The following is a 19,034-nucleotide window of genomic DNA, read 5'->3' as shown; positions in this document are numbered from 1 at the left end:
GTTATAAAACCAGTGACTTTGGAAAGGGAGGAAAACACAGAATGACGTGCGAAGTAGCACACACCATGTTATTGCAGCTGGATAGAGAATATGTCACTAATGACTTTCTTTCTACCCGTCAGTTATAAGTTGAGGGATTTTTTTTTTTTCAAAAATAGCAAATGGCCTTTATGGGTACAAAACAGAAGCACTGAAATTCAAAGTAATATTCAATTTTCACTTGATTTTGACACTGTATTAGTTAATGTAATGAATTATTAATTATTCATCAGCAAAAGGATGACTTCTTTTTCTCTTCATTTAAGTTGAACATACCCTGAGTATTACCCAATTTTCTGTAGTAAGACCAAAATAACATTTTCATGAGATTCTTATTGCCAAATTGTGACTCAACTGAGATATTATCCACAACCAATAGGAAGATGTACCTAAATGGTTTGATAATTCAGAAAGCTGATATAATTAAATTCTCAAATTATTAGAGTAAATAAAGAGTATTTATTGACAGAACAAATGACTATAAATTTTGGTCTTTATTCAGAAAACTAGAAACAGAGTACTTTGTCTTCATGAGTCAACAAGGGAGAGTTTGAATAATTATGAAATATCGTTTCTTACTGGTTATCTTAATTGTGAAATAGATTGCCCACTTCTTAACATGTAGACATATGTAGGCTAGAGATGTTGCTGAATAGTGATTGCCCAGCCCTTGCCTGGGCAAAACTAAATTAAATAATTGATTAATTTAAAAATGTAAAGAGGTTTTTCTGAGGCAGAGATCATGAAATGCTAAGTTCTATCAAGTCTGTTTGAGATTAATCAATCTCTGATTTTACAGCCATATTAATACTACAACTAGTACATCATATATTTCTGTCACTCATGAGTACCTTTTTAAGTATCAAACATGTAGTTCTAAGAACTTTAGCTTTATTAAATCTCTTAATGAGCCTATAAACTAAGTACTATTATGTTCATTTTAGTGATAAGAGATATAAAACAGAAAAATTGTTTGCTACTTATGTAGCATGGCATGGCCAAAATGTGAACTGAGGCAAGGAGCCTCAGAGTTTACCCATAAATCATCACATACAGTATACTCCATAAACTTTTTTAAAGGCCTGGCAGGTAACCTCTTTTGATCAGAGGAAATTCAAATTATCCTGGTATTCATTATTCATGGTAAGCTATTATTATTATTGTTATTATTAAAAGAAAAACTAAGAATATCTTTAAATCGCTGTACATTTTTGACATATTTTTGTCATACATTGGGTCAAGTAAATTCATGAGACAGTATAAACTATAATCATATATTTATAGAATGAACAAGAGAAGATAGATATTTCTTTCTGTAAACATTGCAATGGATTTAGTTCAAGGACATGTTATACATCTATCCCTCATATTCAACCAAGTCTTATAGGTAAGAATTTAGTGTTATATAGAGATCAACAAATATATAATTATACAAATTAACATCTGTGCATCAACATATGTGGCATTCTTTATATTGTACCTTTAATGTCTCCAAGAAGTTCACTGGTATTTAATCTTTCCATTTTTTCCTTCCAATCTTTTGAAAGTAGTTTTTCCATGCAGGAGGAATCTATTAAAATACAAAAGTAAGTATTGTAATTGGTGAGTATAATACATTCAGAAAGTGAAATTATGGAGAAATTCTCTCATTTAAAAATGTACAGGTGAAAGAGGGGGAGAAGAAGAATGCGGTCAAAAAGTCATTGCAAATACCACAAAATTAAGAGAAGGGAAGGAGCGAGCCGAGGGAGATGAGAATGTTGAAGGGGGTGACACTGATCAAGGTGCATTTAGTTCATAAACTGCATTCATAAAACGGTATCTGCATTGTACAACTACTTAAAGATAATAAACAATCTTTTAAAATGCAGAGAGCGATTTCTGTTGCTGTTGCTTTGACTCTGGTATATAGACAACTGTATTACTCCATTACAAAATACAACTGAGTTTATTTTCTGAGAAAATAATTTAAGTTACTGAACAGGGGTAAAAAGGATAATGTTCAATAAACTTTTCAATATTTAATCAGCATTTATCATTTTTTAGTCTGAGGGGACAGAAAAGAAGTCTCTTTCCTATTTGAAGTTCAGATGACATTCCTTTTAATTCAGATGAGTTTTTAAATCCAAGCAAAATGTGCACGGAATCATAGTAGATCTTGCCCATCAACCCATTACTACTTACTTTTTTAGATCTTAAAAAGAAACCCAGCTTTTGTAAAATATTTATTTAGAGCAAAACAAAATTTTTTAAAAATCAAGATGTTCTTTCTCCTAGTAGTGAAAACTGCTACAACTTTTATACAAAAAATAATGCATAATTTTATTAATATTTATTTAAAAATTATTCACCATATTGCATTCTAAATAACATCTTAGCTTATATGAAGTAATTAGTTTCTATAAATATTCAGAGAGGTTACAGAGATCACACACTAGAATGTTCTAATAATTACCAAAATTTTCTCTAAGAGTTCTTTTTCTTTCTTTTCAAATGGTGTTGCAACAGGGACTATTGCTTACAACTATTTGCTTATATACTTTTAAGACTCAAATCTTAACAAATAGTGCACATTCTCAAAAGGGAAAGCAGATTTAAATACTAACTCCTAAGTGTAAAGCATACTCTTCTTAAATTTTGCATTCCAAGTGTCAAAATTCTGGTAACATTCTTTTAAAATTTTATTAAAAACAGTTACTCCAGATCCAAATGCTTTCTTGCTTTCAACTCTCTCTTTAGCATTTTTCCCTTCTTTTTTTCCATCCATCTTAGTTTTTCACAATAACAGTCAGATCAAGATGGCTCTACATGGCTTTAAAAGCCAGATAAGCTTTAGTAAAAGGCAGTGATAACTGCTTAAGAACTGAGAAGAGCATTGCATGTTAGAGACACCTGTAATCCTGGCTACTCAGAAGGCAGAGATTTGAGAATCGAAGTTCAAAGCCAGCCCAGGCAGGAAAGTCCTTGTGACTCCTATCTCCAATAAACCACTCAGAAAACCGGAAGTGGCTCTGTGGCTCAAGTGATAGCATGCTAGCCTTGAGCTGAAGAGCTGAGGGACAGCGCCCAGGCCCAGAGTTCAAGCCTCATGACCAACAAAAAAAAAAAAAAAAAAAGAAAAAAGAAAAAGAAAAGAAAAGAAAAGTAAAAGAAAAGAAAGAAAGAAAGAAAAAGTATTGGGGAAAAACAATATTGTGACATGATTGATCAAGGATTGGATACAGTCCAGATCTGGGTCATGAAGAACTAACATACTAGCTGGCTATCAGAGAAACAAATTCTTTTTAAATACAGTCTGTTATAAAATGGAAACTTTCTGCCTCTTCCCTAACTTCTTTCTTCCTTCTCTCCTTTCTTGCCTACCTGTCTTCCTTGGGTCTTAATTCCATTCATTCCTGCTCATTCCTTAGGCTTTAACAAGTGATCATCTTTGTCTCAAAATCAGATTCTGGGAGACCTTCCAGTAGGGCTACATGATTATTCAGATGTTTATTGTATGTAATCGTCTGTAATGTAATGGTCTGATATTTTTTGTTTCAAGACATGAGGCATATATTTTGTTCTATAAAATCTCAAAAAAGAGAAAACTAAGAATAAGAGTTAAGCCAAAAAATCTTCAAAGATATGCCCATAAGAGAATACTTTTTTCCTCAAATCATGTTTGAATTTCTGAGAAACATCAACATGACATTAGATTATGAATGAGGAAAAAATTAAATCTTTCATACACTACCTAATTTTTTTCCTTTGCTTTTAAACCTTTCATACATTCATTCTGCTTAAATTGATGTTTACTGACTCAAATGCAAAGTGTAAATTTCTTGCTTAAGTTTTGAGTTGACAACATGTTATAATAAAGACAAAAGCCTAATTTATTGATAATGATCACAAAAGTCAGAACAAGACTATACATATATACTAGATACATAGTAGATGAAAACAGACTAAATTATAACCATTATTTCTATAAATAGACTTGAAATCTTTCAGTGCTCCAAGAAAAAAATGTTAAAACTTCATGGGAAAAAATATAACTATATGGACATCAAGAATACACACTTCAAATATAAATCAAACCATGTAGCACAGCTTTACATAAAAGCTACTCAATAATAAAATGGATAACAACTTCAAAGCATTTTACATTCTATTAAAAAATTAATCCTACTGTAATGCTGAGTTAATCTAGCTACATGAGTTCCCACTTCACTTGAAAAAACTGAGAGGGAAAAAAAAGTCTCTCTGCTTTGGAGTAATGAAAATATTTAGTAACAACAACTGATTTAATCTATGTGCAGGACAATAAAAGTCAGTATCTAACACCTAATTTAACATTTAATCTTAATTCTAGAAGATTCCAAGAATACTTAAATCTGTAAGAAAATCTCTTGAAAAACTCCCAGGTTTCTTCCCTGATTATCTGATTGCCAAATCTCTAAGGACATGCTAATATTGGTGCTGAGCACTCTCCATACTACAATGTAAAGCAAGTAACAAAGGAAAAAGGAAAGACAAAGCAGTCTGTTACAAGGACTGGATGGGTCCCAAGGACAGTTTCTGACTGAAGATGCAAGTTAAAAGGAAAAAGTTAAAAGGAAAAGTTTGTTGTTGTTGTTTTTCAAATTTCCTACTCCATTAAGAAATAAAATAGGCCAATCCACACTAATATCTAGGTAAAGGTACAAATTAAAAGTATTTATCTCTCTCTCCTATATTCTTTGGCTGCATTAACAGAACATTAAGGGAGGCTCTGCCTTATTATAATCTAACACAACTTCAGAAGCCAACAGAGGAAAGGCCAGGTTTGAGAAGAAACGGCAATGATGGAGGGGCATACAAAAAGAGGGAGGAAAGGTGAGAAAACACAGCAAATACATTATATAAAAACTGAACTATGTAACTTGAGGGTAGGGATGGAAGGGAAGAAACAATGGAAGGGATATCATTGTGCATTGTATTATTGAACTGACATGGAATTGTAACCTATGTATAACTATTTAATAAAATAATTAATTTACATAAATACATAAATAAGACCAGATTTTCATACATACATAGATTAAGATGAAACACGGTGGTTTTAATATAGAAGAATGTGATTCAAAATAAAAGAATAAGAAACGTCACACATATCTTTTATTTTATTCATCTGAAAACAACTTATATGTTTACCGTAGTTCACAACCTTAAACAATGAAATAATATAAATTTTATTATCTAAGTTTATTCAAAGTTTATTCAGCTGGAAAACAAGGAACTTCATACCTTTTTTTGGGGGGGGGGGTCCAGTCGTGGGACCTGAACTCTGGGCCCGGGCGCTGTCCCTCAGCTCTTCAGCTCAAGGCTAGCGCTCTACCACTTGAGCCACAGTGTCTCTTGCGGCTTTTTTCTTTTTGCTTATGTGGTGCTGAGGAATTGAACCCAGGGCCTCGGCATGCAAGGTAAGCACTCTACCACTGAGCCACCTTCCCAGCCCCACTTCATACCTTTTGGAATTAAGATAAAGCATTACAAAATCACAGCATTAAAAATATCACCAACATATGCACACATGAAAAGAAATGTAAATTATAATGCTTTCATATTCATTTAGCATTCCATAAAATGCCAGGACATTGAAATGCAGGACTTTAAACTCATTTTGTCCAATTTTTAATAAATAATGATGATTTTAAAATGATTATTAAAATCTAAGATTAGGCTTTTTCTTCTATAGTTGAAGCAAAGATATAAAGCTTTCATATAAGTCAATTTGTGTTGCACTGTTATCAGGGAGTTTTTCTTTGCATATTTAAGTTTCTCTATCTCAAATTCTTGCTAACAAAATAAATAAGATACAATATTTTTTTTAATTCCTCTGCATAATAGAATAGAATAGATTGCAGGGTTTCTGCTTACTAAGTACTTAGGTTTCAGGCTAGGTAAGTCAAGAAAGCTTTATTATAGCTTAGTAATTTTCTTTCATAGCATAAAAAAATTAAGTGAGTATGGGATATTTGTTTCCTAATTTGTATGACAATACTTTAGGAATACATTTAAATTACTCCAAAGTAAGCAAAACTTCATCAGTGTTAACTCCTTTTCTGCACAAAGTAAAGATATTTTACATGTGTAAAATATGTCAAATAGATTTTGTGAATTAAAATTAAAGTATGGCAAAAATAATAGGAAAATGTTATTGTACTTTAAAACAATTTACCTTTCAGTAGATATTTGTCGTTCTATTTACCACAATGTGATATGTAAAGTCAGAAATACTAAAATATTAGAAATATCATATAGAACATATTCTTCAAATATGTTAGTAAGAAAAACAATGACTGCTCTCCCTGTATGCAGAGTTCTTTTTGCCTCATTAATCTTTAAGACAATAGTAATACAATATCTTTTTATTTTACCATAGGAATCCTAAATTTTACATGCAATAAATTTTCTGTGTATTCATAAACAATGATAACATCAAAGTATCCGTGACTTTGGTCTACAACTAAATCTGACGATATATATTTATCTCCCTGCTGATCATCCAGCCATATTTTTCATTAGGGGACAGAGAGATGCACATGCCAGTTACTGTACATTTCTCCACAGTGGCAAGTGCTCCACAATACAGTGGGATAAAATTGGAGCTTGGAGAGCTTGAAGAGCACTCTTAAATTTTAATTAAAACCCTCCAAGCTCACTAAAAATAATTAGACACTGAAATGTGCCAGTTTTATTTTGAAGTCACTGTAACATTCAAAGCATGCTCCCTGATGACTGTCCTCTCTCTCAATCTCTCTCAATGTCTCTCTCTCTCTAAATCTCTTTCCCTCCCTCCCTCTCTCTCTCTGCCTCCTTTCCCTCTCCTCTTTCCCCCCTTGCTCGCTCTCTTTCTCCTTCTCCCCACAATGAAATAACTGATTTTCCAAATAAGAACAAGGGGGTATAAATAGTGACTGTTTTCAGGCCTGCTCTTCATGCTGGGAGCTGACAGCAAAGCCAAAAGAGTAGGTTTTTAGATTGCACCAAATAAACCTAAAATAATGTTCCTAAGCAGGCATCCAAATCACTAAAAAAAAAAACTAGATAAAATTCAGTCTGCAGAGAACACTATATGTTATATCACTGATCTTTTTTGATCCCAAAGTCAAACGTTTAACCTCTTAAATGTTTTTGCTATCTTAAAATATCTCATACAATGCTATAGCCCATCCTATTTTTAGGCAAGCAGCAAGAGAAAGCATGCCTTTCCCATACAGCAGGGCAATGATATAAACATCAACACAGATGCTCTGCCAGGAAGAACTGGACTTCTCAAGCAGTTGATCATTAAGGAATGCACCAACTGTTTTGGATAATCTCGTGCCAGCTCCCCTTTTGCTCCACACTCCCCTCTGGGAGTGGCCAATCTTGTCCTAGTCCTAATTTTTCATTTTACTCCTCCGTAGCACCCCCATCTTCAAAAAGATGAGAAATGGCATTTATGCCTAGCAATGAAAAAAGCAGGCTTACTTCCCCAAACAGAGCAAAACTTTAAAACAATTAACCCTCCCCTCTTCTTTCAGATAAATTACTAAGTATAAAATGCAATCTGTTTCCTTTGTTTACTCAATATGAACAATTTGTAAATGACTCAAGGATAAAATTCAGAAAATGTTGTGCTAAATTAGAACCATTATAAACATGCTAATGACTCAATGCTCTAGTAAAACATGCATGATCGGTATGAAGAAATAGATTTAGTTCTTGTAAGATTCTGTTGTGTTGCCTTAAAATGATTTGGTCATTAAATCAGATACATTCCTTCTAGGAAAAAATGTTAATTCCACAACCACTTTACTAAACAATAATGCTATGAATGTGTGTGTGGGGGTGTATGGAAAGGGGAGGGACATTGAGAGGTATTACAAATGTCATTAGAATTGTGAGATGGAAGATTCTGCCACATTCATAAAGAAAAAGCCCCACATTTGAAATCTGCCAAAAATGTACATAAAGATAGCAACATGTTAGGTGAAATATTTTTTTCAGTACTATCTTTATCTACCAAACGCTTTCATAGGCATTCCTGACAACTGGTACTTGACATATTCATGGAAGTCATGTTGTTCTATGTGAACAGCCAAAAGGTATTTCTTCCATCTGCTTTCTTAGGTTTCCTAGCTCCTAAAACATTAACAGAGGAATCATACAAAACTAAATTCATCTCACATATGTACCAAAGCACAACAGCTACCAAGACCAAGACATAAAAGAAAGAAAACATACAGAGGGAATTTAGTTGATCATAGCCTATGCTGCTGAGACTGGAATACCTTTTAATGACTGTTAAGATCAACACCCTCATTTCAGACATGAGGAAACAAGAGTCAAGATAAGAATGCTACCACTGAGGATATAGCTTAGTGCTTTCCTAATAAAAGCAAGGCCCTAGATTCAAATCCCAACAAGGAAGGAAGGAAAGGAAGGAAGGAAGGAAGGAAGGAAGGAAGGAAGGAAGGAAGGAAGGAAGGAAGGAAGGAAGGAAGGAAGGAAAGAAGGAAGGAAGGGAGGGAGGGAGGGAGAGAGGGAGGGAGGGAGGGAGGGAGGAAGGAAGGAAGGAAGGAAGGGAGGGAGGGAGGAAGGGAGGGGAGAGGGAGAATCCCAGCCCTTGGTAAAGAAGGACAGTGAATAAGGAAGTTGACAGCTTTGAAGACATTACAAAGTTATATGACAGAGCCTTGCTTGAAGTTCCTTGCTTGCTTTACTGAGCTGATTTAATCACTATTTAAATACCAGTTTTATAGTCTCTACAATGTAGTATCCAATAGTGCAAAACTGTATAATTTTATAATGATTATTACTTGTTTCAGACATGGAATCAAACACTAATTCACTGAGATGCTAAAAATTCAAACTATTACAATCAAATTCAATAATGCTCAACAAATATATATATATATATATATATATATATATGCACACACATCACAGATACACATGCACATGCGCGTGCGTGCGCGCACACACACACACAGAGCTATATTTGCCTTCCTATTCACCCTCTTTCCTTTTTTCTTTACCTTGTTTAACTTTTTTTTTTTTTGCTGGTTGTGGGACCTGAACTCTGGGCCTAGACGCTGTCCCTCAGCTCAAGGCTAGTGCTCTACCACTTGAGCCATAGCACCACTTCTGGCTTTTTCTGCTTATGTGGTGCTGAAAAATTGAACCCAGGGCCTCATGCTTGCAAGGCAAGCACTCTACCACTGAGCCACCTTCCCAGCCCGCTCGTTTAACTTTTTTAAATCCAAGGATTTCTTTTCCTGAATGTTATCAATTGAGAAAAAAGGATTGTATTCTTTTGCTTTGTTTTTTGTTTTGCTTTTTTTTTTTTTTTTTTGTAGGTCTTGGGCCTTGAATCTGTGCCTGGGTGCACTCAGCTCTTCAGCTCAAGGCTAGCGCCCTAGCACTTGAGCCACAGTGCCACTTCCGGTTTTTTCTGTTTATGTGGTGCTGAGGAATCGAACCTGGGGCTTCATGCACTCTACCACTGAGCCACCTTCCCAGTCCAAGGTTGCCTTAAGATCCAGAGTACCCCAGTCAGAAGCCAACCAAAGTTTTGAGATGTTATCTCCAAAACCAGCAAAAAGCCAACCTGTGATGTAAGTGGTAGAGCATAAGTCAAACAAGCATGAAGCTATTGTTGAGCTCAAAATGTAACTCTTTCCAAGACAAATTTAACTTTCATATATAGGAAGTGTATATGCAACCTTAAGCTTTGGGTTTTTATAAGTCATTGCCTAGAAGGCCTTCAGATGAACCACACTTTTAATGGAATAAAAATATCTGACTACAAACTATGGCTGCCCATGTTGCTAGAACATAATTCTTCATGACATCTTCATACCCTATTTTCTGCTTCTTGGGATGTATAACTGCTTATTGTGCTTTTATTTTCCCAAATAAATATCTAACTGCTTTTTAAAGAAAATATATTAAACTGGGGAAAGGATAATTAAAATAATTTTTGTGTGTTTGTTGTGTCTTCTTTGGGGAAATATTGCTATCATGTTAGTCTTGATGGAACTGTCAATTACAGTTTGTTGCTTACCCTCTATTGCTACTTCCAGCCACCTAAAGAGGAATTTGACCCAGGCGAGTCCCCTACTGGGACTACCTAAAAAGCTTCCATCATTTGCAGTTGGAGCAATAAGCATGCAGACATAAAATCATTATGGCCAGCCCTTTGGCACAAAGAGAGAAACAGAAAGCCTTTCTGCTGAAAGAGTGAATGAAGCCAAAATAAAAAGAAAAGTTGAGAGGATTTTTACATTTTTTAAACAAATTTAGAATTTTTCAGCAATTATTTCTTCAAAAATATTTAAATGTTTTTCTTTAGGTACTCCAGTTACAAACAGGGTAAGAAATGAGTTCTCATAGCCTTTGAAGCTCTGCTCATTGTTACATGTATTTTCCCTGTGTACTTCTACTTGAATAATTTCTACTGTCTTAAATTTCACTTCTCTTTTAATCTGCAGTTGACTAATTGTAATTATATTTTCTAAGTATTACTTTTTCAGATCTTAAATGTTTATGCATTTTTATTGTTTAAATTTGTCTTATATTTTCCTTCAAATTCTTAAATACATTTATAGTAGTGATTTTAAAGTCATAAACTGCTAATTCTATCATCTGTAATTTCTTGATATCTTTCTATTGACTAGCTTTTTCCCCCTGCTTATAGATCATAGTTTCTTGCCTTTAAATACGTCTTTTTACTTAATACTGGACATAGGTCTATTAGGTAGTTTTGAGTTTGGAATCTTTTTTCTTGTAAAGAGTTTTCTCCTGTGTTAATTCATTTACTCACAGATCACCTTGATTTTTTAAGACTTTTAAAAAATTCTGTTATGGTGTCCATAAAGTCATCTTTAGGTTTATGTATTCATACCCAAAAGGTGTTCCCTTTTAGAGTCTCTACCAAATTTTCAGTGAAGATACTTCACTATCATAAATTGAAACTTAAATGTCTTCCAAAAATGTGTCAGCCCTGACAGTTTTCCAGTTTTTATTTTCCAAGTAATTATTTTACTCTGGCCTCTACATTGTAGTCACATCTTACTTACATACATACAGCATAGCATTCAGCCAATGACTAAGGGAACTCGAGATTTTTTACAGCCTTTTCTCTCTATACCTCCTTTCACTCTCAAAATCCACTCTATTAATTATAGCTACTACAATTTCCCCAACTCTTATGTATGATGCTCACCTCAGCATCTGTTGTACTTCAGCCTGTTGTACTTCAGCTGCCTTTCCCTATATAAGGGTTTGATAAATGCTACCAAGTAGAAAGTGAAAATACTCTCATTTCACTGTTTCCCAAAATCATATGTTAACTATTGTGCTTTCTGTTTTCAAATTCCTTAAAGCATTTATCAAACATAGTTGATCAACATTTCCAATTGTTTGTATTAGGAGGCTAATTCCAGTACTAGTTACTCCTTTATACTCAAAAGCAGAAGTAGACTATTAATTTTTACATGGTATCATCTCAAAAATAGAGAAAACAAATTATTAATGTCAATAATGACAATGAAGATACTAATAACATAAGAACTCTATGATAAAATTTAGATAAAGTAGAAATTTTCCTCTGAACTACATAAATCAAACAGAAAAATTATCTTGTATCTAAGAAAATTGGATTTATAACACAAAACTTTCCCACTGAAGTAATGACAGGCCCCAACTACTACATTGTTGAGTTTTTCCAAACATTCAAGGAAGAAATGATATCACTCTTAATAAAAACTCCTACAGACAATAAAAACAGAGAAAACATTACCCAACTCCTGTTATGAAACCAGTACAACTTGATAAAAAGCACTACCAAAAAAATTATGAGCCAATTTCTATCATAAACATAGGTTAAAAAAACCCACAATAAAATATTACTAATTATAACAATACAAAAAAGGAATAAGAGACCTGTTCTAATAATGTAAAGCTCCTTAAAAATTCAATACTAATCAATGTATTATGCCTTATCACAATAAAGGTGAAAGTCATATGATGATTGTATTAGATAGACATAAAGCACTTAACATTTAATATCCATTAATGATCTTTAAAAGAATGCTTAACAATCTAAGAACAGGAGGGTATTTCCAGCAAATATATTTATTAATTATAAAGCACTGAATGTTTTCCTCTGAGTTCCCTTCTATATTATCTTGGCAATACTAGGCAGAGAAATAAGAAAAAGAAACAAAAAGTATATACAGTAGACTTTCACTTTCTAATCCAGCACATAAAAAAGCTTATAAGTCTTAATTCTATCCTAGGAATAAGTGAAAATGAGCTGAAAAACTGACAATTCAGATCCATCAGTGAACTGAGGTCAGATTAAGTAGATTGGAAAGCCAGAGAGGTGGGTATGAAGAATCACAATTTCCAAGAGCAGAAACTCATGAACGAAACTTCCAGGGGAAGCAGTATTAGGGATGAAAACCAGAACTAAAATTGTTGAATTGATGGATGCTAAGTGTGAACAACTATGCTATTAATAATGCCATACGTCATAAAAAAGACCTCTGTAGTTTTATTTTACTCCATAGGAGTTCCTCACTGTTATTCAGAGAGAAAATCCGCTTCTACTTACAATGAAAGGAAGGAGGAAAGAGGCCACTTTCAAACATCTTAGAATATCCCTTTCTTTTTAACATCAGAAGAAAATATTTTACTAGATAACAATCTGCAGAGGATTTAATCAGAGCCCAGTCTATCCTAGGAGAAAAGTAATATGTAAGTCAGAAGCACATCAGCATCTTGTCCTACCTATGGAGAGAATCACTGAGAAATATAGTGAGGTTCATAGTCAAGAGACACTGAATCCCCAAACACCTGAGATCTAATCAAAAGACCACAGAATGCTGCCTTATGCCTTCCATACCTTGTAACTATATGATTAAAGGCATTAAAACAAAACATACCTTTTTTGCTTAATTAATCATGTCTCCCCTCTTCAACCAAAATTTCTAAGACCTAATAAAAGGCAAAGATTAGAGTTTGGAGATACTGAACTAGAATTTTTTTAAATATGCGTAATATGCTGTGGGTTTTAATGGGGAAAGTAAGCAACATGCAGAAAAAGAGAATTTAATAAATACTTCTAATAAGAAATCAAAAAGAAATGCTAGAGATCCAAAACATTGTAACACATATGAAGAATGCCTTTTTATTTTATTTTTTATTTTTTTGAAATTCCAAATCTTTTTTATTTTGGCAAATACTAGGGCTTGAACTTGGGGCTTGGGTGCTGTCCCTTAGTTTTATTTTTTTTATTTTATTTGTGAACATACTGTACAGAGGGGTTACAATTACATGGGCAGGATAATGCGTACATTTCTTACCAAGCACTGCAGCCTCCTCCTTTGTTTACCCTTCACATCCCTTCCCAGCCTCCCCCCCCCCAGTCCCAATCCTTCACCCCCTCCCACCCCACCCCCCCACCCCCCCACACCCCCGCACCGACGTTGTAAAGCTCGTTTTGGACATGACAACTTGTACTTCTCATTGTTGCAACAGGTCCACCTGTATCCTTAAACGACTTGTTTTTCCCCATCTCCTCCACAAATTATACTGACATGAAATATAGTGAAAGCAGAGGTTATACTGTGGGGGAGGGACATACAAAGCCACAAAGAAATAATCTTATAAATGCGTTAGAAACACATACATGAAAGAAAAAAACATTAAAATACATATCTAAGGGTTCATTTTCCTAACATCACATTATCTGACCTTTTCCGCTTGACTCATACATATACTAGCTATTGCAAACAAGGGAAACCATGGGGCCTATGTTTCTTTGGGCCTGGCTTACTTCGCTTAATATAATTTTTTCCAAGTCTTTCCATTTCCTAACAAATGGGGCAATGTCATTCTTTCTGATGGAGGCATAGAATTCCATTGTGTATATATACCACATTTTCTTGATCCATTCATCTACTGAGGGGATGAATGCCTTTTTAATTTTTATTTTAAAGATACTATATAGAAGGGTTACAGTTAGAAGGGATTACGTTGATGGCTCATTAGTAGACTGCACATAGAGCGAAGCTCTGAGCTTCAGGATATATTGACGAAAAAAAAATCTCCAAAACTGAAAAGTAAGAAGGAAAAAAACCCAGAATATCCAAACAATAAATACAAAATTCTCAAATTAATGTCAGGTATCAAACCACAGATAAAAGAGATACAGAAAATGCCACGGATGATAAATATCAATAAAATATATCTAAATATATCCTATTCAAACACCATAAAATCAAAGACAAGAAAAATCTTAAAAGAAGCCAAAAGGGCTGGGTACATCTGTAATTCTAGCCACTCAGGAGGCTGAGATCTGAGGATCACAGTTCAACGCCAGCCTAGGAAGAAAAGCCCATGAGACTTTTATCTCCCCCAGAAAACTGGAAGTAGTGCTGTGGCTCCAAGTGGTAGAGTGCTAAACTTAAGCAAAAACGCTCAAGGACAGAGCCCAGGCCCTGAGTTCAAGCCCCATGACTGAAAAGAAAAAATTTTTAAAAGGAGGAAGCCAGATGGCAAGGAAGGCGCAACACCCTGCCTATTTAGGAACACAAACTAGCGATTGTAACTACTTTATGAAAACACCCGTCTTAGTTCACTCACTGCTTCAAAAACAGAATACTATAGTTGGGGAATTTATGAGCAATAGAAGTTACTATTTGGCTCACTATTTTGGAGGTGAGGACGATTTGCATCATATCATGGCAGAAGACATCACAAAGTAAGCAAAAGGCCAAGCTCAGATTTTAAAAGTCAGAAACCACTCTTTTTTTTTTTTCTTGTCGGTCATGGGGCCTTGAACTCTGGGCCTGGGTGCTGTCCCTCAGCTCTTCAGCTCAAGGCTAGTGCTCTACCACTTGAGTCACAGCACCACTTTTGGCTTTTTCTGCTTATGTGGTACTGAGGAATCAAACCCAGGGCCTCATGTATGCAAGGCAAGCACTCTACACAGTGAGCCACCTTCCTAGCCCCAGGAACCACTCTTGAGATAACGATCCCACTTTCATGGCTTAAATTTTCTTAAGGCCTAATTATACAGCTACCTCTAATACTGTTACCTTGAGGATTAAATTTGTAGCACATGAATTTTGACCGAGCAACACATTCAAACCACAGCACCTTGAAAGATTTAAGTATATCAAGTAAAATATTTAAAGTGATGAAAGAGAAAACAAAAGTTACTTAAAGTTTGGTAATTGTAAAATTAGCCTTTAAAAATATAGTAAAAATAAGAGGCTTCCTCCCAGAAACAAAAATTGAGGAAATGTGTTTTCAGGAAACCTGCTTTGCCAGAAATGTCTATGAAGATCTCCAGAAAGAAGAAAAGAGAATGGCATATGTCAGAAACTAAAATGTACATAAAGAAAGAAGATGAAGAAGTAAATATGATAAAATCTTTTATTTATTCTTACTTGACCTAGTAGATAATAGTAGTAATGCTATAATAGACTATATGTGTATACATTATATGCAATACCAGAAGAAATTTCACTTTTAATATTTATTCTACATAGATATATATATAACCATAATGCTACAGGCCAGGAGGAAGGGGAAAAAATACTTTATTAAAAGTTAGTTACAATGTGTTCTAACAAATAACTATGTACTTAACTGATGTGCTAAGAAAGGAACTAAAATGCTCAAATTAAACCAAGGAAGAAAAAGTATGGAAGGCTAAAATAGGAACAAAGATTAGAGAAGAGTGCAATAATAGTTTATAATAATTTATAATAGTTTATAATAATTCAACTATATGAAAATCACAAACATCCAAGGTCTAAATATACCAATTAAATTGTCAGAATGGATTAGAAACAATACCAAATTAAGATGGGCACTAGTGGCTTACACCTGTACTTCTAGTTACTCAAGAGGCTAAGATCTGAGGATTGCAGTTCAAAGGCACCAAGACAGGAAAATGAAACTCTTTTCTCCAATTAATCACACACACACACACACACACACACACACACACAAGTTGGAAGTGAAGCTGTGACTTAAGTTCTAACTTTGAGCAAAAACCTCAGGAACACTGCCCAGATCCTGAGTTCAAGCTCCAAGAGAAGCAAAAATAATAATAATGGTAATAATATATTAGCTAAAAATAAATATATATTATCTAAATATATATTATCTAAAAAACAATCTGAAGACAGATTGAAGTAATGTGATAAAAATAAAATATGACATGCTAAAATTTACCAAAAGCAATGGGAGTACCTATAGTGAATTCAAATAGAGCAGAATTCAGCTTAAGGAAAGTTGTCAGGGATAGAGGGATATTACACAGAATATGACAATCCTTGCTGTATGTGCACCTAACAGCACAGCATCAAAATATGTTAGGTAAAATTTTCTAGTAGAAATCAATCAATCAACTATTAGAGTTGGTCAATTAGAAAATGGCAGATCTAGCAGGTAGGAAATCAGCAAGGACATAGTTGAACTCAACATCATTAGTCAACTCAACATAAGTGAACATGATTAGACTACTTCATTCAACAGCAGCAGATTTCACATTCTTTTCAAACTCACATAGACCATTCACCAAAATAGAATGTATTCTTAGCTGTAAAAGACAGCTAACAAGTTTCAAAAATCAGAAACCATACAATGACTACACTCAGACCACAGAAGAAGTAAAGTAGAAATCAGTAACAGAAAGGTAGCTGGAATATGTAAAAATATATGATGATTGAAAATACTTCAGATGAACACTGGGCCAAATTAGATTTCTCAAGAGAAACTTTAAAATAATGTGTACCAAATTAAAATTAAAATATCAATTCTCAAAAATTTGAGGATATACCCAAAACAATGCTTAGAGGAAAAATAATAGCATCTACCCCAAACAGGCCAATTTAATAGCAATAAAAGAAAATAAGTAATGGAAATTAGAGTTGATGTAAATGAAATAAGAAATCAACAAATTGAAGCCCAGTTCTTTGAAAATCAATAAAATGAGTAAACTTCTAAGGAGGGTAAGAAAAAATGAAAGCAGATATAAATTACTAATGTTAGATATGAAGAAGATAATACTGCTGCAAAACTACAAATAATAAAATAAAGGAATATTATTAACATTTCTACATAATAAATTTTATAACCAAGATGAAATGGATCACTTGATTGAAAGACAATTTGCCAAAACTTACAGAAGAACAAATAGACAATCTGGAGGCCCACATCTACTGAGAAAATTTAATTAAAGATTAATAATTTTCCAAATTAAAAGTCCAAGTGAATTCCACCAAATATTTAAAGAAAAAATAATACTGACACTCTTCTTTCTCATAAATACATCAATGTCTTATTTTTCAGAAGATAGAAGCATATGGAATATTTCTAACTCATTCCAAAAAGTCAGTGTTAGCTTAATACCAAAATCAAAAATATTATAAGAAAAAAATTATCAAACAATAGTGTCATGAACACAGATATGCAAATATCCCTAACAAATATTAGGAAATCAATCTGAAAATGTGTGAAAAAATACATGCCACAACCAAGTGAGATTTATCCAAGATACCAAGTCTAGGTCAACAAAGAAAACTCAATACAAAGCAAGGCACTGGTACCTCATACCTATAATCCTAGCTACTCAAGAGGCTGAGATCTGAGGATTGCAGTTCAAAGCCAGCCTGGGCAGGAAAGTTCGTGAGACTCTTATCTGTAGATAACCACTAGAAAACTGGAAGGGGCTCTGTGGCTCAAAGTGGTAGAGCACTAGCCTTGAGCAAAAAAACTCAGGGACAGTGCCAGGCCCAGAGTTCAAGCCCAAAAATTGATTAAATAAATAAATAAATAAATAAATAAATAAATAAATAAATACTCAATATAATTCATCATATCGACAAACTAAAGAAGGAAAATTACATGGTTGTATCAAAGATATAAAATTCAATGCCTCTGCCTATTTAAGATTCTTAAAAACCAACTCCCAGCAGATTAAAGAAATCCCTCAAATTGATGAAGAACATCTACCATAAAAGTTGATATACAGGGCTGGGAATGTGGCTTAGTGGTAGGTTGCTTGCCTTGCATGCATGAAGCCCTGGATTCAATTCCTCAGCATCACATAAACAGAAAAAGCCAGAAGTGGTGCTGTGGCTCAAGTGGTAGAGTGATAGCCTTGAGCAAAAGAAGCTCAGGGACAGTTGCCAGGACCTGAGTTCAAGCCCCAGGACTGGCAAAAGAAAAAAAATTATAATATATTGTATATTAAATATAATGTATATTAAATATACAATATTTAATGATAGGAAACACAAATTTTTCTCAGGAAAATTAGTCACAAGGCAACAATGCCTTTTTCTCATCACTTCACTACTGCTTTTCATTGACACACTATAAGTCCTAGCTAATGTTATAAGACAATTAAATGAAAACAAATGTCATAAAGATTGAGAATAATGAAATAAATTGGTCTTTGTTTACAAATGATATGGCCATCTATGTAGAAAATACAGAAATTTCCACACCCACACACCCCACATATACAAACTTGGATCTAATTAAGCACCTATAATATGATTTTAGGATGCAAGGTTAATATAAAAGTCAAGCATTTTGATATTACCAGCAATGAATTAGTAGACTCCAGAAATTAAAACTAATTTTAAAGCCAGGTGCCAATGTCTCACACCTGTAATCCTAGCTATTCAGGTGGCTGAGATCTGAGGTTTGTGGTTCAAAGCAAGCCCAGGCAAGAAAGTCCATGATTCTCTTATCTCAAATTAACCACCAGAAAACTGGTAGTGGCCCTGTGGCTAGAGTGGTAGAGTTCTTGCCTTGAGCTGAAGAGCTCAGGGACAGTGCCCAGGTCTGGAGTTGAAGCCCCATGACCAACAAAACAAAATGCCTAATTTAAATGATCTCTTCCCAAAATTATATATAAATATAATCAAATATTTATAAAGTCTATATGAGAAAAAATA

General features: G+C 34.0%; 1 protein-coding gene across 29 annotated transcripts in view; it reads right to left on the bottom strand.

Annotated features, from left to right (window-relative positions):
- Nucleotides 1–19,034, bottom strand: part of Sox6 (SRY-box transcription factor 6) — a 605,718-nt gene that overhangs the window by 232,075 nt on the left and 354,609 nt on the right. For all 29 annotated transcript variants that reach the window (XM_070032825.1, XM_070032840.1, XM_070032826.1 and 26 more), the window contains one exon: nt 1,520–1,609. In XM_070032825.1, coding sequence (XP_069888926.1) covers nt 1,520–1,609 — 90 coding nt within the window. The remainder of the gene's footprint in view (nt 1–1,519; nt 1,610–19,034) is intronic.

This window comes from Dipodomys merriami, unplaced genomic scaffold (assembly GCF_024711535.1).
Source record: "Dipodomys merriami isolate MVZ:Mamm:240054 unplaced genomic scaffold, mDipMer1.0.p SCAF_21, whole genome shotgun sequence".
Classification (NCBI taxonomy): domain Eukaryota; kingdom Metazoa; phylum Chordata; class Mammalia; order Rodentia; family Heteromyidae; genus Dipodomys; species Dipodomys merriami.
The sequence above is the reverse complement of the archived record's forward strand: the minus strand, read 5'-3'. Positions and strand labels throughout refer to the sequence as shown.